At 40.1% G+C, this 22,930-nt stretch overlaps 1 protein-coding gene across 1 annotated transcript; it reads right to left on the reverse strand.

The window, feature by feature from the left end:
* Nucleotides 1-246: 246 nt before the first annotated feature.
* wipf2a (WAS/WASL interacting protein family, member 2a) lies at nucleotides 247-22,872 on the reverse strand. The gene is made up of 8 exons (XM_082536086.1): nucleotides 22,359-22,872; nucleotides 15,848-15,984; nucleotides 15,375-15,507; nucleotides 14,682-14,792; nucleotides 12,877-13,542; nucleotides 11,074-11,301; nucleotides 3,845-3,946; nucleotides 247-2,278 (listed from the first exon to the last, which is right to left on the reverse strand). Exons 2-8 carry the CDS (start codon nucleotides 15,905-15,907, stop codon nucleotides 2,238-2,240), a joined length of 1,341 nt encoding a protein of 446 aa, XP_082392212.1. The 5' UTR covers nucleotides 15,908-15,984; nucleotides 22,359-22,872; the 3' UTR covers nucleotides 247-2,237.
* Nucleotides 22,873-22,930: the final 58 nt, after the last annotated feature.

A 22,930-nucleotide genomic window follows, 5' to 3' on the forward strand; every position in this document is an offset into this window, starting at 1 on the left:
AAGTTACTCTTCACAAAACCATACGCTTAATAACTGCACAGCTAAATATTGCTCTTGAAATCTAGAAATCTATCTAAATGAGATTTAAGCTGTGTTAATGTTTAGAGAAACGATACCAGCCAAGCATCCACTACATGAAATGGCAGAACTCGGTACTGACAGCTAATTTAGTAAAACATTGTGCAAGTGGAAGAAAAGCTACAAATACAGAAACTGAGCATAAAGAAACAGACAATGAATCAGGTACCCTTTCCCAACAGGAATATATTTATTTGAAATTATTTCAAATGATAAAAACATGGCTGATAACGTGAATGACCACAGGGTTTTTGCTTTTCAGAGTGGACAAGGTGAGAACATGAGATAAGTAGAGGGGTCATCTGTGTATCAAGGTGAACATGATCCAGAAAAAGAAGCAGAGGTGCATCACTTATCACCTTCACTAAATTACCTGCCGATCTGATTTTTTGAAAACCAGACCCCAAAAATGTTGGCTCATTGGTAAAACCTCGCATACATCAATTCAGCTCATTCACCTTTATGGCCAAATGTCCAGAGAAGTGCAACAAGAATCCAGTCTGTCAGACCAAAGCTCACCCACTGGAACATTGTTAGAACTCTTAATCATGTCTTTTCCTATAGTACAAGCTTTTTACAACATAAAAATAGATCAATAACTATGATTACCATATTCCTTAAAGTAAATATACAATATTTATTGCATTTTCAAATAGACTTGTTTCTTATTTACTCCGTTGTCATCATCTTCCCCCAATATATGTCGTCGTCATCATCATCAAAAAACTAATCACTGGTACCGATGAGTGACAACAGATTTGTGTAAGGCAAATACCAGCAGGAGGCGCTGCATCACTGAGAATGGACAGTCTGACCTGAGCCAGGATCTTTTTGTTCACTTTTTGTGCTGTGCACTGTAGAAAATGATGTCATTAGTGTTTTAAGTGAAGCTTGATGCTTTCAAAGGGAGAAAAGAGAGGACCTCCATATATATTCCAACAATTCTCTGGCACTTAAGTGTTCCTGCATTTTTTTTTTTTTAAGATTTTTGTTTTTGGTTAGCTGCTACCATCTACAATCTCTACAAACTGCTGCTTGCATAGCAATTCAACAACACATTATCTTTCTCTGGCTATGAGGTCCTTCTTCGAAAGGGCCACCAGCAGCAAATCATGAATCAGAGCAGAGCTGAGCTTTCAGACCAACTTCCCTTGAAGAAGATTCCTGCGAAAACAGAGATGATCCCTTGTAAACTCCTCCAAAAATGGTCTGCAAACCTTGGTCCAGTAAACAAATAATTAGTGTTGGACTAAAATGTGGCCCACACAGAACCCACAGTGAGCCTGAAGAAATATGCTGGCTATGTGAAGGAAACCTGTCAGAACCATCAGGGGCAAATCAGTTTTATGTTGCATCAACATGATGTAGTCCTGATGTTGAAGGTGCGTATGTCAGGGTCATGCACAGTGTCTCGGTTAAGCAGTTTAGCTGCTGTGCAACATCATCTGAAGATGCACATATGAACAACCCCAGATACAGGATAGAGTTACAAAAACAGGCAAGACTACAATCAAAGAATTCTAAATGTCAGAACAAGTGTGTGGCGACTGCTGTCATGGTGAACCGTTCGTGAGACTCCACCTGCATTTGGCACACCGACTCAAGCACACCTTTACCTGGCACTGATGGAATGGCTATTCAAGACAAATACTAATTAACAAACCGACAATAAGCCCCACATGTGTGGCAGTACAAATTTTTAGGGAAAAACCTGAGTTTATCTGCTCATATTCCCTACAAATTAATGCTGACACCAAAAAGCAATAACATAACAGAAAAAAGAAAATATGTTATTCTGAAAAATCACAACTATTCTTATTATTATTCTGAATAAGCATAAAAAAAGATGGAATGCAGAGATTTGGAAGTGTTCGGAGTTTGGTCCCGATATGTCAAACAGAAGCCTCTGCATTCAGTCAGCAGAGTCGTCATCAAAGTGGTCCCAGGCAGTGGTTTTTGTTCTCTCGTGCAAAGACTGAAAGTGACCGCTGAGTAGTGTCAAACCTGCGTGGTGTAGTAGTGTTTCCTTTGTGTTCACCTTGATGCTTCCAGCTGGTGGCTCAATGTTAGTGTATGTTTGTGATGTAGTGTGTTTATGATTCGAGTGCTTCACCGCTTCCTCCTCAACGACACAGTTCAAGTCCCGAACTGAGGTCTGTTCACCTGCCCACTGGCGGCGCTGGAGGAGCTCCTCTTACGGCTGAGGAAAGAAGGTGGAGAGACAAAGTTAACTACAGCTCAGTCCTCACACTGGTCTAAAGGGCATAAATTGTACATTTTGAGAAGAAAGCTGGAAAAGTGACAGAAGTTCAAAACCAAAAAACAGTTCAATGAATAAATCTTTAAAACCTTAAGCCCTGACAGAAGGTCCGCTATTATTTTACAACTCACAGAGAACCATTTTCAACCACAGTAGACTAGAAATTTCAAAATTTTGAGTTAATAAGCTGTAATTTTCGAGATCAAAATCTTAAGTTAGCGCTGTCAACCAGGGAGCTCTGTGAAGGTACTTCTTTTCCTTGTTACCCAGAAGCCAAAGGTGGAAGGCATCATCTACAGCTGTACTTTTGACATGGTTTTACAAATGACATCCTTGTGTTACTAACTGAACTGCATGGCGTTATCAACAGCAGTTTGCTAATGTTTATTATACACTGGTAGGTCACTGAAGAAGCTAAAACTGTTGCCCTCGTTTCCATTTTCATGAAATTGATTTGTGAATTCAGCGTTGATAACTTTAGAAATGCAAAGACTGTCTCCAATAAATCTCTTAGCTGAGATGATAATCCTGCGTTTGATTCAACCTGGAAACATCATGGCTCCTAAGACTTAAACTCCCCCCTCACCAACTCAACAGGTTAATATTTAGTTTCACAAAACTCAAGTAGTCATTATAAGGAAGTAGGTAAGCTGTGATTAAGTTGGTGGTAAACCTTTACTGTGAAACAAAGGTCAACGTTGTGTTATACCTTTCTCTTTTGGCATGTTGTAAAAAAAACAGAAGAATATGTTTGCAGCTTGTGTGAGTCACTGAATATGTGTATAATATAATGTTAGCATTTCTATTTGTGGCAGGATACTACCATCATAAAGATATCACATCAATATTTTAAGAAGACAATTTGTTTCCTACACTGCAAATTACCATTGCCTGTTAATTAGTGCTTTTACACTTAGGTGTGTGCATAATATATACTTATTTTATAGGCAGAGAAGAAGAACTAGTTTCTAGTAATTATTAATTATGTTAATGCTGCTATAATAACACTGAATTTATAGGGAAGACACTTTCCAGAGCAACTCCATAGCATGTGGAGCACGTGCCAACAGCTCTAAAAGACGCATGTAAACCAAACTGTTAGGATAGTGTCTAAACAACACACACACAGCAGCTCAGGGTAATTTTTCATGAAACCCAGCTTCCCCTATGGCTGCATCCTGACACATAACACAAACAGAGCAGTTTATATGGCAATAAAACAATTGTCCACGACTTAACTGAATCTTAAGGGGAGCTGGCATTGTGTTACATTTACACTGTGGGTCATGCTTCAGTCATACCACACAGATCATAACCTTTTCTTCTTGTTTATTCCTTGTTGTTTTACTGCTGTTCTAAGTGTTTAGCACATGAGATCTGGGTAAATAAAGTGACCGTGTCTGACAATAACACTATATTCTCCATGAGAATGCAGTGTCTTATTATTCCTGACAAAACAAGTCAAGTGGAGGGAGAGAGCAATGTGCTTCATAGTGTTACTCATACCCGTGTTGGTCTTGCTGGGGTAGACCTTGTTGATAGGCCTGTACTCCTCTGGAGGTGGAAGGTCTTCAATAGGGTGGAAGTTGAACTTGGATTCAAAATCATCTGTAGGAGGAAGGAGAATAAACATAAACGTTTTAAAATGTGCAGACACATCAAGTCACAAGTTTTAAATATTAATTGCATTTGTTTTACAAAGAAAAGGCAGTGGACAGTTTAAATTGCTTAATAACTTATGACTACTACAAACGCAAAATGAAAAAGTTAAATCTCAAACTTCTGTGGCTAAGAGATCATGTCCTAACCAAAGTGTAGTAACAAATGCTTTAATGGATTTTTTTACTGCTTGCATACTCATTTGCAACAGTACTGATACACCCAGAGTAACATCATCTTCTCCTTCAGCTGACACACAACATAACAGATGTGAATAACAGCATAACAGACTTAGTGAACATGTTAAAGGCTGACACCCCGGTGTTTATGAGAACTTTTGCGAGGTCAGTAAAGCTCTTATATTAAAAATACTGAGGTATTAAACAGCCATCATCATGAAATTTTAACCTGATCATCATAAACGTTATTGTTAATGAATTAAGATTATTTCATTCTTAGCAATTACCCACAGACGGCAGCTATGTTTTTTAAACCTTTAAACATGTGAAACAGCAAAACATAGCACTGAAACAGAGATAAGCACAGTGCAAAAGAATAAAAGACAAGCATGTTTTTCACGTGAGTTTCATCTATATGTTGTTGCTGTCTTATTTAATGAATCATTTCAATGTAAGCAGCTATCTCCTGGAAGTTTTCAGTCTTTTGAATATGTGGCTTTACAGCTGAAGGCCCCATCCAAAGTTGTGTTTCTTAATGTTTACAGGCCTCCCAAATACTGCACAGACTTTTTTAATGACCTCAGTGAACTGCTGTCTGTGATCTGTGTTGATTTTGACTGTGTAATTATTGCTGGGGATTTTAACATTCATGTGGACAACCCTCAGGACAAAGGGACTAAAGACCTGAGTAACACTCTGGGCAACTTTGGGCTGACTCGGCATGTAACAGAGGCCACACATAATAGAGGACACACTCTTGACCTACTGATCTCCAAAGGCCTGAGCATTTCAAAGGTTACTGTGTCTGATGTGGGCCTGTCTGATCATTACTGTGTTTTCTTTGAAAGTAAAATCTCAGCCCACACAAATATATCAACAACAGTGATCACAAAACGGTGTATAACTGAACACAGTAGTGAGATCTTTAACCAGGTCTTCCCATTAACACCTGACCTGTCCAGAGGGTCAGTCAATGAGCTCGTCAATAGCTTCAATGCTAACATGTTAAATGTAATGGACACTATTGCTCCCATTAAGGTGAAGGTTATCTCTGGAAGGAAAAAGTCTCCATGGAGAAACTCCACACTGGTGAAAAATGAAAAAAGAGAGTGTAGGAAAGCTGAGCGCAGATGGAGAAAAACAAACCTCCAGGTTCATTATGACATCTATAAAGAGAAACTTCACAATTATAATTTACAACTGAGGAATGCAAGGAGGTCCTACTTCTCTGACATCATCACTAAAAACAGCCATAATGCTCGGGTCTTATTTTCTACAGTTGACAGGCTAACAAACCCTCCTGTGTCAGTGGCAGCTGAACTTCATTCGACCATGGCCTGCAATGACTTTGCCAAATTCTTCACTGAAAAAATCCAAAAAATTAGACAAGCAATTGGTACATCAACAGCAGATCCAGGATATGTACTGTGTCCACCAAAAAACTGTTTAAACACCATGAAACAGTTTCAACCTATTAACAGCAAAGACCTGGAGGACATCTTAGGTCAACTGAACTCCTCCTCCTGCTGTTTAGATGTCCTGCCAACAAGTTTTTTCAAAAAGGTCTCAAAGACTTTAGAGTCAGACCTGTTACAGATCGTCAACTTTTCTTTATTATCAGGTGTGTTTCCAGAATCACTAAAAACTGCTGTAATCAAACCTATACTGAAAAAGGACAATCTTGACAAGACACAAATGAAAAACTACAGGCCGATCTCAAATCTCCCGTTTTTAAGTAAGATCATTGAAAAAGCAGTTTCTCAACAGCTCAGTTACTTCTTAAAACAGAATAATTGCTACGATGCCTTCCAGTCAGGTTTTAGACAGAACCACAGCACTGAAACCGCTCTGACCAAAGTGTTTAATGACATATGTCTGAATACAGACAGTGGAAAAATGTCAGTCTTAGTTTTACTGGATCTCAGTGCAGCATTTGATACAGTTGACCACAACATATTACTCAAACGACTGGAGAACTGGACAGGTCTTTCAGGAACTGTACTAAACTGGTTCAAAACATACGTAGAAAACAGGAAATACTTTGTATCAATAGGTAACTTCACATCTGAGCAGACAAGTATCACATGTGGAGTTCCCCAAGGTTCCATCTTGGGACCCCTTCTGTTTAACATCTACATGCTCCCACTGGCACAGATTATAAACAACAACAAAATAAACTATCACAGCTATGCAGATGACACACAAATATATATCACAATGTCACCAGGAGACCGAGGCCCTGTACAGGCTCTTGGTAAATGCATTGAGGAAATCAATGACTGGTTGTGCCACAATTTTCTCCAGCTAAACAAAAACAAAACTGAGGTAATAGTCTTTGGCGCCAAAGAAAAACGATTACAGGTCACCAGAGAACTTCAATCTATACATCTAAAAACCACAAACCAGGCGAGAAATTTGGGTGTAGTGATGGATGCAGACCTAAACTTAGAAAAACACATTAAGACAATAACAAAGTCAGCTTACTATCACCTCAAGAATATATCAAGGATAAAAGATCTGATGTCTCAACAGGACCTGGAAAAACTAGTCCATGCATTCATCTTTAGTAGGCTTGATTACTGTAACAGCATCTTTACAGGTCTACCTAAAAAATCAGTCAGACAACTACAGCTCATTCAGAACTCTGCTGCTCGAGTCCTCACTAAGACCAAAAAAGTGGACCACATCAGTCCAGCTCTGAGGTCTTTACACTGGCTGCCTGTCCGTCAGAGGATAGACTTTAAAGTTCTGATGCTGGCCTATAAAGCTCTGAATGGTTTAGGACCAAAATACATCAATGACCTCCTGACCCAGTATGAACCTTCCAGATCCCTCAGGTCATCTGGATCCGGTCTTTTATCAGTTCCCAGAGTCAGAACCAGACACGGAGAAGCTGCATTCAGCTTTTATGCTCCTTATATCTGGAACAAACTCCCAGAAAGCCTCAGATCAGCTGAAACACTCAGTTTATTTAAATCCAGGTTGAAGACTCACCTGTTCTCAGCTGCATTTGAATAAAGCACCAAATCCACACTTTAAGCTTAAATTTCAAAACTTACATTTAACTACTGATTTTATCTACTGTTCTGATTTTATCTGTTTTGATTTTATATACTGTTGTTTGTTTGTTTGTTTGTTTGTTTGTTTGTTAATTAGTTAGTTTATTTGCTTGTTTTAATCAATTTTAAATCATGCTTTTTATTTGTTCTTGTTTCTAATGTCTCTGTAAAGCACTTTGAATCACCTTGTTGTTGAATTGTGCTATACAAATAAACTTGCCTTGCCTTGCCTATATAAGAGCGTTTCTAAATCTATGTACCGTCTTTTCTCTCTTTTAAAAGTTAACATTAATTAGCCAAAGCCACTAACTCTATCATTAATGCTGGCACTAGGCAGCAAAGATCATCAGTCCTGCTTGTTTTTACTGTTAATATACAGTGTTCATTTAACAGGATAATACAATAATTTGTGTCTAAACTATTGAAATTATTGTTATGTTTCTCCTAGAAAAACCCATGCCATGTTATTTTAAAGAAGGGGCTTTATTATGCCTTCTAGACCACTCACACTTGTTGTCTTTTTCTAACTGCATGTTCATGAACTTTAACATTTTGTAGCTCTGAGGCTTGTAGCGTCTGACGTGTCGCTCTCGGATTTGTTGCAATTTTGTCCACTCATGTCCACTCCTGGGAAGACTGGTACTGGTGTTGAATGTATCCCAACCTTGTTCACTGTAGAATTATGGACTTCAAATGATTTATAACCATTGCCAGACATTTCGAGGCAGCAACATTTGTTCCTCAATCATTATTTACGTCTTTCCTCCTTGGCCTTGTGTCACCACATACCTGAATGCTGCAGGCAAGCAAGCTGCAAAACATTTGCTTCTACTGGTGAGCTCACACTGGCTGGTGATCAGTTAATGAAGTACATTTGATAAGCCTTACCCTTTTCATTCCTACAGAATTATTAGGGGTACACTTAGTTTAAAAAAAACAGACAAAAAAAAAACAAAACACTGCTTCTGCAATATGGCTTAGTTTTTGTTACATAAATAATGACATTATGTAACCTTTGAGGTTATATTCACATCATATTAAGCTCTGCTAAGGAACAGATTACCACTACATACATTGACAGAGGGAGTACTTTAAACCACCAGGCAGAAGTTTGCTTTTGTTTTTTTAATATCAAAAAATAAATAAAAACAAAACCAAAAAAATCTTTCAACCCCTCTTTCAAACAATTAGCTGATGAGCATGAAAGTTTTTACCCTATTCCTTCTTCTCAGTCTGTAGTCACTGGTCCCTGCCTTTGTATTATGAACAGAGCTCAGTCACAGCTCAGTTTTTAGATTCCAGCCACTACAGATCACCCGTACAACATCTTTGCCTTCCCTACAGCCACAAACTCCAACCATCAAGCCTAGACAACAAAAATAAATGGTATTCTTTGGTTTGTCAAATAATAAAATAAGTCGTACAGGTTGCTTACTTTGTCTCAGCCCCCAGTTCTGTCAACCTGTGCACAAAAAAAAAAGTCTTTCCTACAGGTTGATGATTTACTTCTTGTAGTGGTTGGCATGTCGAGAATTTACATTTATTCCCTAATCACCTGACATGCAAGCAATGACTGTTTATGCTCTCTTATGACATTTATTACTCAGTTTGAAAGAGTTGCTGAGGGACAGGATGACAAACTATCTTAGGCTATAAATCCCATGGTCTGCAGCCTCAAGTCTCCCTTTATACAAACCACATAAATAGTGATTTGGTTTTATCATCATTTTTAATTCTTAAGTTTGACACAGTAAGTACACAAAGCCTCAGTAGTAATCTAGGAACCACCCATAACTACCTTTTTGGTTTCCTGATGTGTGGACAAATCAGGAACCCAAAAAGGTAGTTTGCATAGTGTCAGTGGAGATTTGACTATCAACGGCGATTCGTCACCGTCACCTCCATCGCATCAAGATCATAAACAAATTTGAGTAGTTAAGCAGCAGAAAAAGTGGTAGCTATTTATATAAGCCTCAGCATTTCATCTCCTGTTTAAAAGAGCAGTCAGATCGAACCCCACATTCAGATAGGTACCTACACTTGGGGATGTAGTGTTGACACTCAGAGATATAGCTCAAGTTGTACTGGTGGTGCCCAAAGTTACTGAAATTAAGAGAGATGTTTTTTCAAACATTATCCGAGCTTTTCAGGGATCAAAGGAAAGGGTAAACATCCAAAGTCCACTTAAAAGCCATTTATGGAGCAATAAGACAATTTAACATTCTCTCCTCTTCCTCTCCGACTGCCTGCATAAGGACACCATCTCAAGAGAAATCATCGGCAGCTCCCTCGACAAAAACCATACAGTGCCTCAGATAAGGAACTTTGGTCCTCATCTGCCTCACTATCAACCGTTCCATTAAAACAGAATGGGGATGAAATGGGAGTTACACAGTTACTGTAATTAAGTATCATTTAAATTTAATTACCAAAAAGTTATCATTCACTTTATACTTAACTTTAACAGAAACCACCGTCCTAGTTCAACACTATAGCAGTAGGCCAGACACATTTACACAGGCATAAAACACTAGCGGCTGCCATTCGTCCTCCTGGCAAAAAGAGTCTTTGGCACAAATCCCCTGGAAGTAAGATCTAGTTAGCAGGTTACTAACCCTACCAACCCCGTCACCAGGTGTTCAACATTTCAACCATACTGTTGATTATAAATGAGTTTTTGAGTGCATGTGGCAAAACTGTCCTTCCAACCCCATAAGGATATGAACACTTTTATTTTACTAGGCCTCACAAAATCTTTTCTTCTAGTGACTCTGGTGAGTTTCAGACTTCCAGCCTTAAGTTTTTATTGGAAAAACCAACTTCACAATCCCTTACAAGGCCACATTTTGTGTTGCGGCAGCCACGTAAGACCGTGAGATAAACATAAACTGGCTTTGTAGTTATGCTCTCTTAATCACAATGTATTCCTACCAACATTGTCGTAACACCATGGATAACCAATTTACTTATAACAGGTTGGGCTTGTTTATCCAAGATTAGTACTAGATTATCAGCAGTATGATAATCTGGTTCAGCCTCCTGTTCATCCATCTTCATTTCTGCTTATCTCACAGTGCATTTTGTTGCACTAGCCTTCATTGGCCATTTCCTGTGTTTGTGTGGGTCTGCAGTAGTGGCAAGTGTGGATTCATGTAAACTCTTTCTTTGTGATCACAGTTTGGTTTAAACAGCAGTGGGCTGTTGTCCACTGTGCTCCAGTTATGGTTGATTTTCTGAAGCATGTACAGCACCCTCTCTGTGTTCTTAGCTGATTTACAAATGGAGCACTGGGTTTTCCACTCCTGCCTAACAGAACACACACATTGTCTGTGTGCACCAGTGCTGCTATGCAAAGAGACTGTAGCAGAAAATTCAAAGAGAGAGGGTGGGTGTGGATGGAGGTGTCAGGGTCCAATTTGAATACCTCCACACATACAAAACCAGGCAAAAAGGTAATGAGCTACATTTAAGCCATTTTAGGTCTAACCTGTGAGCAAAGTCATGTAAATAAGATCTCACACGTAACACTACGATGGTTATAGCTCATCTTTTTAGGATTTAAACAATGTCTGGAGAGAGACATTTATACATAACAGTTTTGAAGTCACAATTTTAGGGATGTTATCCTTTTCTTATCATTTTGCTAAGTTCATTATAAATATTTTAACTTGATAAATGGTGAAATCCTGTATCCCTTTGTTTCTGCCTGCTGTGAACTGTGGCACCATTTGATCTAATTGAACTAGATTCAGTAGGATTTTAAAAACTGATGTTATTTAGCAGTTGTCAACAGTGGAATATGAAGGAGATGTTGCCGAAGCAGTCTTTTCGCACTCACCTATGATGGACTTGGAGGAGGAGCTGGAGGAGTAACCATTCCGGACTGGCGGGGGTGGAGGAGGGGGTCCAGCTGGGGTTCGTGAGGAGGAAGATGAGATGGAGGAAGAGGAAGGAGGAGGTGGTGGTTTATTGCCTCTGGAGTCTGAGCTATGGCCACGGTAAGGGGGTGGGGGAGGAGGGGCATCCCGATTGCCATTACGAGACCCAGGGGTGGGCGCCTGGGGAGCTGCATGGACAACATACACACACAAACAAGTGATCACGAATTCATACTGAGGGTCAGATGAACGGCAGTGATCTTAATGAATCTGGTCAAGTCTGTGTGTGTCTAATGTATCAGTTGCCGGGGTCCCCCCACCATGATAAAACTTGTAAGGGTACAAAGTTTGTACACACGGGCTAAAACAGAAATATGAAATGAAAGTACTGACCATGACTGTTTTACATTTAGTACAGACTTATATAGTCAAGTGTTACTCAGCAGTCAGTAAAAACGTGCATGCATGTTGTGCAGAACAGAGCGAAACATCACGTTACAAGCATCTTTCTTCCAGCTGGTTTCATAACCAATCATGAAACCAGATATGATATAGTTTCTTAAAAATGCTACTGTTTGTAACAAAGCAACTTAGAATATGCCACATGACACATTTCGAGTTCCTGTCACTGCATCAGTGGAAAAAAAACCCCCAAACATCTGTTCTCATACTGACTTTTAAAATATAGAGACTTCAGTACCAGCGAACAGTGAGATTGAAACAAGTCTGTGCAACTTAATATTAAGAGTGTGTGTGGGGGAAAACAAGGTGAGCAGGAATGCTGGAATATTCCACAGGGCTACAGGAATGCAGAGAAACCAGGAGACCTTGTAGCAAATCGTTTCACCGTTCAATCACAAGACAGAACTCAAGCTAACAAGTGCCTTCCTGTTTCGTGTATTTGCTTTGAATTCAAATTATGACTGTTCCCAGTGTGCCATAAATCTTTTCTGAAGCGGAAACAAAATCATCATTTGACACGTCAGACGTGGAGAACTTCATCTGTAACTAGGGCACTTTGTAGGTGTGGCTGTCCTAAATCCCCCAGTTTTTTTAAGTTTTGTTTTTTAAACATCAGAAGCATCTAAGATGTGTCATCCACATGGCATCCACCCAACTTAGCATACTTACAAATACCAAAAAACAGCAAATCTGCTCCGCATATTAAAATATCCTCATGTCGTCACTTGTTGACAAAATAAGGGGGGAAAAAAGGTCATTCTCCCAAATGCAAAAGCAGCTGTAATTATAAGAAATATTATACTACTGTCAAGAATCGATGCAGGAACTTGATGAAATGCTGCAGCCAAAAGAAAGATTTATACATCACACAGAACAAGACGAAGCACATTTTTTGTATCGTTCTGCACTACTCTCAGATTCAGAGGATAGAAGCCCGTCATGTGTAGAAAACGTTGCAGCGTTATCCTGGATTGTACCTTAAAGGTTCAGAGATAATGAGCCAAGGCTTGCTTTGCCTTCATTATAAACATTTCTCCTCAAAATAAAGAATAATGAGGTCTTCTTCAACGTTCACAATCAGGAGTTTGCACTCAGCCATATCTTTATTGTATATATGAAGTAAATCTGGGCATTCAAACGATGAGCTGATTAAGGGATTAGGTTAACAATGGAGGTTAGGTTTCATGAAGGTCAAATTAGAGATGATTGAGAATGAACGAGAGAATTTCAATCACAGGATAAAAATAAAGAAAAAATTGTGGTGAGTGGCAATATTGCACTGACAGATTTCTGGGACGTACCTGTTCTGCGTCCAGGTGGATCTCTGACAGGTGGAGGTGGTCTGTTAGACTGCTGAGAGGAGGATGACGATGATAATGATGGAGGTGGTGGTGGGGCATGGCTGCGTCCTTGGTTGCTGCCTCCTGATGTGTGTTTTTTATGAAGGGAGTTATTCCTCTGGGGAAGCTCTGGAGCTCCACCTCCATCGCCGTGGGATGGCCCATTAGAGACACCACCAGATGTGTGTGGTCTGTATGGCGGGGGAGGAGGAGGAGCAGAAGAGCCTCCAGTAGGTGGTCTGCTGGAGGACAGAGGTTTTACGTTGCTGGGCGGGGCTGGGCCTCTTCCAGGTGTTGGTGGAAGGGGTTTCTCTCTGCTGTAAGAGGATGAGGAAGGTGCAAGAGATGCTTTCTGGCTTGGGGTAGGTGGGGCATTTCCACGGCCACCTCTGTTAAAGGGTGGTGGAGGCGGTGGTGCAGAGGTGCTGTGCTTCATCCCACTGCTACCGCTGGAGGAGTGGGATATGTCAGGCAGCGAGGGGCGGTGTGAGCGTGAATGTTCTGGTGGAGAGGGCTTGTTGGGGGGTGACGGTGAGGTGGACCGGCCTGTGGGAGGACGAGGAGCCGCTGACCGGGACCCCGGGGGCCGTAGCGCAGATCTGCCCAGTGAACCACCAGCATGACCGTCTGTGTGGAAGACAGAGAGGCAGTGTTTAAGTGCACTGGGAAAAAAATACAACAAAAACCAACTCTGGTTTCTTGGAAGCAAGTATTATTGTTTTGGAAGCAAAATAATAAGGAATTGGGAATGACTTAACACTCCCAGTGAGTCTCATACTCTCGCTCTGAAACTCGCGCTGTCACCATATTTTTCTCTATCAGGTAATATATAAACACGCACGCTCCATGCAGTGTGCCAGCTAGAAATTTTTCCTGGTTGGGGATTAATGATGCATTCGCAGCATGTGGGAAAAAAATAACTGAGTGAATTACACGCAGACAGCTTAATATTTCCATGGTAACTTATACTTGATGGTTACAATAAAGCCATTTTAACCAACATGCGTGGGAAAATCTCACGATACATTGAATATATTTGATATATCGCCGAGCCCTAAGTGGACGAGTTAAATACTACAATCAGATGATTTTTGCACAAATCAGTCACATGTCAGACCTGTTGCTGACTGATTCGTCGATAATATTCTTTATATACCAACCTCTTGCTAAACTGTACAGTACAGTCTTGTGGTGTTGTTGCTGTATATTATTGCTTAATTAGTGAAGGGGTGTGTAACCAAGTTTGACCAGCTTATGGTTACATTAACACTAGTTGGAAACTTTCGTTTCTCCACGGAGCTACACCTTTGACTGCTAAGATCTTCCATTATAAAAATATCAAACAAGCAGCAGGAGAAGTTAAAGGTTGAAGCTATTTGCTGCATATGAAGTGTAACAGTTCAATAATTTAACATTCAACTAAAATAGTACGTTTTAGACTTTCATTCATTATTAATGGTCCAAGCATTGTGAATTTGTAGCAGTGTAAATTATTTATTTCTATAACCACAAAATGATGGACAGAAAAATAAAAAGTACAAGCTCGGGAGAAAGGCCAAAGGAGCTTTATTCTCTCTCTTTATGTGCCGTTTCTTATTCTGGAATCATCTGCTGACAGATGTTATGTGTACGAGAGGACTGACTTCAGGTGTCCTCTCTTCTCCTTGTTATTTACTCACACTAATGATAACGGCTCTTTGACAAAATGATCCAAATACAGTAAACTGGGGCAAACACGTATGTGCTAAATAGCATAAATGTTTTACCTCCAATTGGTCGTAACTTTGGCACACCTCCTTGGAAAAGGCCGCCCATTCCCTTTGGGGCTCCACCTCCAAAACCGCCACCTCCACCACCTCCTCCACCTCCTCCAGATTCTGGGGGGGCAAACAGAAATACATTTTAATATTCAAATATTTAGAGAACCTGGGACTTTATCATGGAAAACTGATGGGAATAAGCTGTTCCACTGCAGAGTAAGAAAAAAAACTGTTCTTTAATTTAACATTTTAAAGGTCAAGTTCAGTTTCCTTTTTCCACTTAAACATATTTTACATAAATTTCTGAAACATATACCGCTCAACAATGGAAAAAATTAAAGGGAACTCTTAAACCACACATCATTACTGACATACAGCAAGACGACTTATTGAAAACAAACATGCGCTGTCATTCACCTTTTCCCCCCAACATCTATTTGTTTATACCCTACTTTGCATTTCCACAATGTGTCTTTTGTCCTGTGCCCCCCACCCCCACCACCCCACCTTATTGTAGCAGATGGCAGAGTTTTCTTCCTGTCACTGAGTTTTTTCTGCCCACTGTCAGCGAGTGTTTGGTACAATATTAAGCACCCCGAGGTGACTATTGTAGGACATCCACCCTGGTGTCAGGATTTTGAATCAACTCACAGGGAGTACATCAGTTGGGATTTGAGTTTGTGTATAAAACAAACTTACTCTCTATAACAGGAGCACTCCGGTCATTGACCTGGCCGACCTTCTTTAGCTTGGCGCCTTTGTGGATGTCTGACAGCAGTGCTCCTCTGCCTTTTGCCTCAGATGAGCTCAGTTTGGGAGGAGCTGTGTTTGCCTGTGGAGACAGTTAAAAACTTTACAAGCAAACTTCCGGCTCCTTTAGTTAGAACAAAAAAGTTTGAGCTCGCAATGCAGACTTAAAACAAAGATATAGTTTAGTAGCAGCTTTTGGTAATTTAGCTTCTATATCTGACTTTGCCCATGGCTTAACAATTCAAAAACGTTTCAGGGACAAGCACGTCTTGTGCACATTTGCACCATGTTTTAATATAAACAAATTTCTCACAGCACATATAAACATCTCAGGTCAAATTAGAGATCTGCTACAAGGAAGTGTATAACTTGTCAGTTTTCAGTGCAGTGTGTTGTGATGAATATTTGATCGGGTCACTGACCTCATGGAAGGTTGGAGGGGGTGGGGGTCCTGGAGGAGGAGGAGGGGGAGGAATAGGCATCCTGACTCTGCGTTGGCACCGTTCTGTGTGGGGTAAAGGCCGGTGACTTCACCGTCTCTGGAACAATACGCTGGCTCCTGAAAATGACAGAATATCTCAACTGATAAAACTGAAAGCCAAATTCGGTTGTTAAGTGATGATGTATGAGCCCTGCTTCTACTCTGCATTTATTAAGGCTTTTCTGTTTTAAAACACACGTTTTGTATCTTGTTCTATTTAATCTGAACACGCCCCTAAAAAAAGTCAGTGATCACTGTCGGTCTCTCTCGGTTTTTATTACCACTACTCATCAGCACAACGTTTTAAAGCTCACGGTGTAACTGCAGCCCAGCCCAGCAGACTAACTTGGTATGGTGGATGGATTATCTCAGTTGTTCTCCTGACTGAAATTTGGTCCATTTACAGCATCCTTTGACCCTAACTGTCAGGAACCCTTACATTAACTTTTATTGAGTGGAAAAATTTGCGTTCATCCTCCAGCTTCACTGTGTTCACATTATACTAGCCACAGCTGTGTAGTTTTGTCTGATGAAGCAAAGGTTTACTAGCAGTAAGGGTAAAACTGCACATACTGTTGTACCAGTGTAGTAGTAGTAAAAAAAAAGAAAAAAAAAAAGGTCCAGTCTAGAATATGATGTAACCCTAGTTTCAAGAAATTAAGAGCGCACACACACACACAGACACACACACACACACACAGGAGCTTTCCCATGGACCAAGAACCTTTTAACCTTCTGTACCCTTTAACAGCAACAGCTGGATATGCCGTATTTCCCCATAACAGCCATGGATTACTGGAAACCTTCTACTGCTGTCCGTGTATATAAGATATTGTTGTATATACATTGTATTTTTATGCATTTAATTAATATTAACACTTAAAAATAAATTAGGAATTAAAAATATGTCTAATATTTTATAAAATGTTAAAACTTCATTGTGTATGAAGTGTCCTTGTCTGCTTGTCTTTTCAAATAAAGTCCAATATGGGCCAGCAAAGCTCACTTATGAGACGAGTTGTTGAGGATACCCCGAACTTGCCTGTGAGTAAAAACTGCCGGTTTTGTTCAGTGCTAGTGAATTTTGTTTTTTGAAGTAAGTGACTGTGAGCTGTCTGGAGACAAGAGGCTTGCATGTCTAATGGCATAGGAGGCAGATGTAGATGAGGAGGAGACAAATGATGAAAATGTAAATTTGTTGGTATATCAGCGCTGTTAGGGGAGGAGAAACAGCCGAAGCAAAGAAATTATAACTTTTCCCCCAAAAGTTTCTTCCACAAACTGTTGCAACATTTCCCTCTGTATAATCTGTTCATTACTTTACTGATATATCATTAAATGGCTCTAAAACCAATGCAATCATATACAAATATCTTCAACCCACCTGTAGCAGATCCGGCACATGTTGTAGGCTACAAAAATCTAGAGGTGCGTAACCGGCAGAAATGGCGGCTAGCAACAGCAGGTGTAATGTTAATGTTATGCCGTTCATGAGGCACTGCACAGCGGGTGTAATGATCCCACAGACTTTAACTCAAACCAACTTTTAAATCAAAGAATATGTGCTTAATAAAATAAAATAAAAAAAGCCACAAGGAACACTCACCATGATTGCAGTGGATAATTTTACCTGTTTTGAACACCACTGCATTTTAGTTCGTTGTATGTTAAACATCCTATGTTCTTAGCACAGCAGGAGCTATGCTAGTGGACCAAGAACAGCACAAACACAAACAAGAGCAGCCCACATTACTGGCTGTTACATTTCGACACTGCTCCCGATGACACTAAACAACTACATTATGTAGATGTCTGTATGAAAAGCTCTGCTAAACAACGACAGCCTGCCAACCCACAACCCTTCCAGGCATTTTGGTTCCTCTATCTGAACAATGAACCAGACTTTAAAACAAGTTTACAGTTTGTAAACCCCAAAGTTTCACTAAAATCCTCTCAATAGCTGCAGCAACTCTTAACGGGTTTGGCTAAGTGGTGCTGAATGTGTTTCTTTCAGTTCAAAACTGAAAGCTAATCAAATATCAAAAAGGAGAGAAGCGCAAGCACCAGATCCTCAGAACAATCTTTAATCCAAAGAATAATTAAACATTTAATCAATCCTGTGTTTTTGTTTTTCCTTCTACTGATCAGCTACTTGTTTCACATCCAAAATAAGAACAATGCATTTAACCAGCATCCAGGCAGAGCTAACAACAGGAGAATGTTCATTTTAATGTGAAGAGCTGAGTGTTTTCATATGGTTTTCTTTCAATGTTGTACACTTTGTGCCTGTGTCACTGTTAAATGCAACTGCGACCTGGATTACTCCCATGGGAATTGGGACAGTTTGCACAGTACAGTTGACGAGACTGTTATGAAGCATGATGCTTGAGATAAAGGATGAAATGACAAGAGTTGTTCTGTCTTTCAAATTTCACTTGCAATCTTTTGTAAATCCTTAACTGTGCAACAATGGAGGGTGCCCTCGGGTAAATCCAATATGAAGTGTCACAACATGATGATTACTCATTTTAAAGCGTCATCAGTTTTATAAGGCTTAAGGTGATGAAACTGACTCCACCTATTTGTAGGACAGAACTGAACCAGTTGTAGGATTTTTCTGATTATATGACACACACACACACACACACACACACACACACACACACACACACACACACACACACACACACACACACACACACACACACACACCCCTAATTGTAACGAAACAGAACTTCTCATGTTGGTAATACACAACTTTCTATTAGTGTAGACTGGACAATTTCTGCGTTTCCAATTCTATAGTTAGGATGAAGAAAGCCAAGACACAGCAAACGGCATCACTGAACAAAGCATCTTCCGTCTTGTTGTCATGACTGTAGTTGATGTTATGCCAACAAGCAGCTGGTGATTGTGTTGTGTTACTGCGAATAGATAAAAGCCCCTGAAGCTAGTTGCTCTTAGGGATGATGCTCAGTAGGCAGTTTCCTAAGAGGGTCCCTCGAACTCGGTAGGTAGACTCGCTTTAGACGCGTCTCTACAGAAAGAATCCAACGCCTCAACTTTACTCTGAATATTACCCTAAAAAACAAAAACAAAAAAAATCTCATCTCAGGGCTTACTCCACCCACAGACCAAAAAGGTTTTCAGCTGTGGGTCTAAAGTAGGGGTGTCAAACTCCAGACCTCGAGGGCTGGTGTCCTAAAACTCAAATGTGTCCCTGCTGCAACACACCTGTATAAAATTAGTAGGTCATTAGCAAGACTCTATAGAACTTGACTGCATGCTGAGGTGGCAACCCCCAACCCTACTCAAGTAATTTTAAATAAATCAGATCAGAATCAGAATCAGAAAGGGGTTTATTGCCAAATGTTGAGCAGGTTTACAACATTAGGAAATTGCTGCGGTGCTTCAGTGCAAACATGCTGTCATAAATAGCACTTAAATAGACATGGAAAAAAATAAAAGTAGGGATAAGAATTAAAAGTGCTACGTGGAAAGATATGTGCATGAGATATACATGAGATATATACATGAGAATAAGTGCAAGTAATGCAAGTAAAGGTAAATGTTTGGAAATATGTACTTCTAAAATAACTTTCATTGCACCATGTTTATTCAGTCATGAGCTCTGTAACATGAACCAAATGGCTGCGTTGCAACCTCAGCATGACTTGGGTACTTTTGTGAAATCTAATGATCTCCCCTGAACTTAATTTGGAACTATGTCCCTTTGGTGGAAAAAGGGTAAGAGAATCAAGTTAATCAAAACGTCCTGTTCCCTGCACAGATTTCCTGCAGAGGGAACTAGAGATGTCAACGGCTGACTGGAATAGGCCCGTTTGGGTTTTTAGCTGATCAGCCATGACAGATGACTGATAAATTTCACATATTTTTTTCTTGGACTTGTCCGTCTCCAGAAACATGGCTTCAGGTAGCTATAATGCAGACAATGACTAAGTTATTGATTTGGTCATAGACAATACCCCTGTGAAACAAAATCTAACAAGTAATAAGTGTATCTAGGTGTCTCAAATGCTAATGAAATAGCCAGTTTAACCACTGCCACTTCCCGTTAGTGCACAGACTCAGTTGGTTTCAAAGTCTTCCCTCTATTTTCTATTGCAGTAATTTCAGCTGAAATAAAAGTTGTTCAATGTTTAGTGGCTCCAACTTCAACATCTGTTCAGTCTCATCTCCCAATACAGTGGCACTGAAATCCAACTAGGAACTAGTTGGTGTAAATACAGGGTGACGCAAGTCTGTAACACAATGGAATACACTGGAGTTTTTATCTATACAATAAGCTCTGGCCACTAACTTAAATCACATTGGTCACTTGACATTTGTTTGAATTAGACTGACTCCTGACACAAGTCTTGTAATCTGGGGCCGTTTTAGAGTAAAAAGGTTGATTACTTAATAATTTAGCCGTTTCGAGGTTATTCAAGGCATTATTGATCAATAATGACCTGAAGAAATACAGGACAGTGCGTTTTCATCCACTATGAAATTAGAATAGCACTTTGCCCATCTTTGCGAGAAGGTGCACTAAATATAAAACTTGTTATACAGTCAGTTTAGCGAGATAAGTACAGCTCTGTTTGACCCCTGTTCATTTATATAATTTTTTTTTTTTAAATCCTGTAATCACACATGAATTTATATGATGGACATCATTTTCCAGTATTGGAAAGTTTTGATTTGAAAAGACTACCAAAATATTTGTACTGAATTTACATTATAGCTAATTATATTATATTAAACTGTGTCCATCCTGCATATAATACACCTGTACTGAAACTGCTCTAAATGTCAAAGCTTTTCACACAAAGAGTGTCTGAGGTCATTGGATCTCCCCAAACCAGTTAGCTGTCTGGGCTCATTGTTGCCTCATGCAGGCAGTTGGCTCCTCGCCCCGCCCTCACCTCTTTTATGCTCCAGTCCTTGGGCAGCATGGTTTAGAGCTGAGACAGGTTTTCACCGAGGGAAACCAAAGGAATCTTACCTAGCAAGCTCGCTAGTCAGGCAGTGACGTGGGTTAAAGCGAACCGCACAGCAGCAGATTTACGAAAACTGAGAGTAGGGGGTCAGCAAATATTTCAAGACCTGTCTGGTGTGTAGAGTAACTGTAGTCTCAAATAGACCTATTTCAGTGACAGTGATTTAATTAAACCAGCAAGAAAGGTGTGCAAATGGCTATTACACAACTCAAGGATCCATCGTCACATCATATTTACTTTATTATGAGATATCACAAAATCTCTGATTTAATCTTTATATCTTAAATCTCTGATTTAAGAAACTGGAACTAGTAACTGTTGTTTATGCTTTTAACAATTCTTTGCAGTTCTTTAAGTGACAACCCACTGTATAGAGCCAAGAAGACCTCAGATTGTTGGTATAAGACTTCAGAAATACTAAAAAGGCTGTGGTTTAAATAAGATATGATAATCAAATATTACCCAGGCAGTAAAAATGCTCATATGGTTGGCAGTCATGCCCTGGCAAAAGCAACAGGTCCTGACCTTTGACCCCATAATCTAACTAATCCTGTCCATTCAAGATCCAAGTAAAAATGAGCTCTTAAGTAGGTCATGAGGCTGAGATTTGCTCACCATTAAACTGTTCACCCAAACAGTTGGTAAACAGCCATTTGATGGCAAGAAGTTTCCCCACATCAACAGTCTGGCGATGTACAGAGAAACAGAGCCAGAGAGGGAGGGCTGTATGAGGAAGTAGGATGCTTTTGTGGTTAAGGAAGTACGCTGAGCTTACAGGCCTGTAACACTGTGTGTGTTTCTAGGCTTTAGGGGGGTGGAGATGGCCCCATATAACTAAAACAGAACCTCAATTGTGTGCTCAAGACATTCTTTAGAATAAAAAACAACATTTTCTACTGTCAGCTTTTTTCAACATGTAGAGACCAGATAACTACCATGAAACCAGGGATGGAAGACACATTTGTACACTATGTAGAAATTTAAATTTTTATTGCGTTGAGCTTAATGAATACACGAGGCAGAAACTAATAATCGATTAGTCGAAAACTGGCATCTATTTTGGTTTGCAAATAACCATTTATATTTCCGTGTACCGGATAGTTCCATTACTTACAGTGTTTGAGAGATGTTTACCCTACTTGGGTATGAAATGACAAAAGTCGTCTATTTAAATACCGATATAGTGATGATTTTTTTTATAGTGTGACATTTGATGCCTTCGCATATGTACATAATTCCTTATACCTCTGCACACCACTGCATGAACATAGTTTTTGTTGGACAGACCTCCAGCTAAGAGAAACATGAAAACAGTGACATAAACGTTCGTCACACACATGATCCAAAGGCCTAGGCAGGTTGTGTAGCCGCTCCCAGGTAAAGGGAGAGTGAGCATACATACCTGGCAGAGGCTAACTTAAACTTGGTTAGCATTACGAATTTACTCACCCTGGCTCGAACAAGCGGATGTTTGCTAGTCTCGTCCTCCTAAACAACATGAATGGGAAGTGTCGATGTAGAAATCCTTCGTAGGGGAGAGTCTAACCCCCCTTCCAAAAAAATGATGGGAGGGTGCTGGTGAGCTGTGCTGGCGTAAGTTACCAGCGACACTAGCAGGTTAGCTAGCTAGCTGTCGATGGTTTCAACAGATCGGCTAGCGGCGGGTTCACTGGAGCTAGCCGCAGTTAGCTGCTTTGCACCGAGCTGTTTACTTTCCAGCTGTCAATGTCAGCGCAGTCCGGCTGCCTGCAAACTCTGTCCGCAAGAGGTCTTTGAGATAAATAGTGCATTAAACAAAGTGCTGGGCGCGTCTGAGAACCACTTTTTATCAGTTTTGGGTAGCTATAGAAAACTTTACCTGCCCTCCTGACCTGCCAGCAGAGCCATACTCCCTGCTGACACCGTTTTATCGCTCTCTTCTCGGAAACCCGGAAACAAGCAGAGCGACACAAAATGGAGCACAACAGCGGTGCATTAAAGCGCTGCCGTAAATTCCAGCTTTAACAAGGTCATATGTGTAC

Source organism: Aulonocara stuartgranti (assembly GCF_965226115.1).
Source record: "Aulonocara stuartgranti genome assembly, chromosome: 6".
In the NCBI taxonomy this organism is placed as follows: domain Eukaryota; kingdom Metazoa; phylum Chordata; class Actinopteri; order Cichliformes; family Cichlidae; genus Aulonocara; species Aulonocara stuartgranti.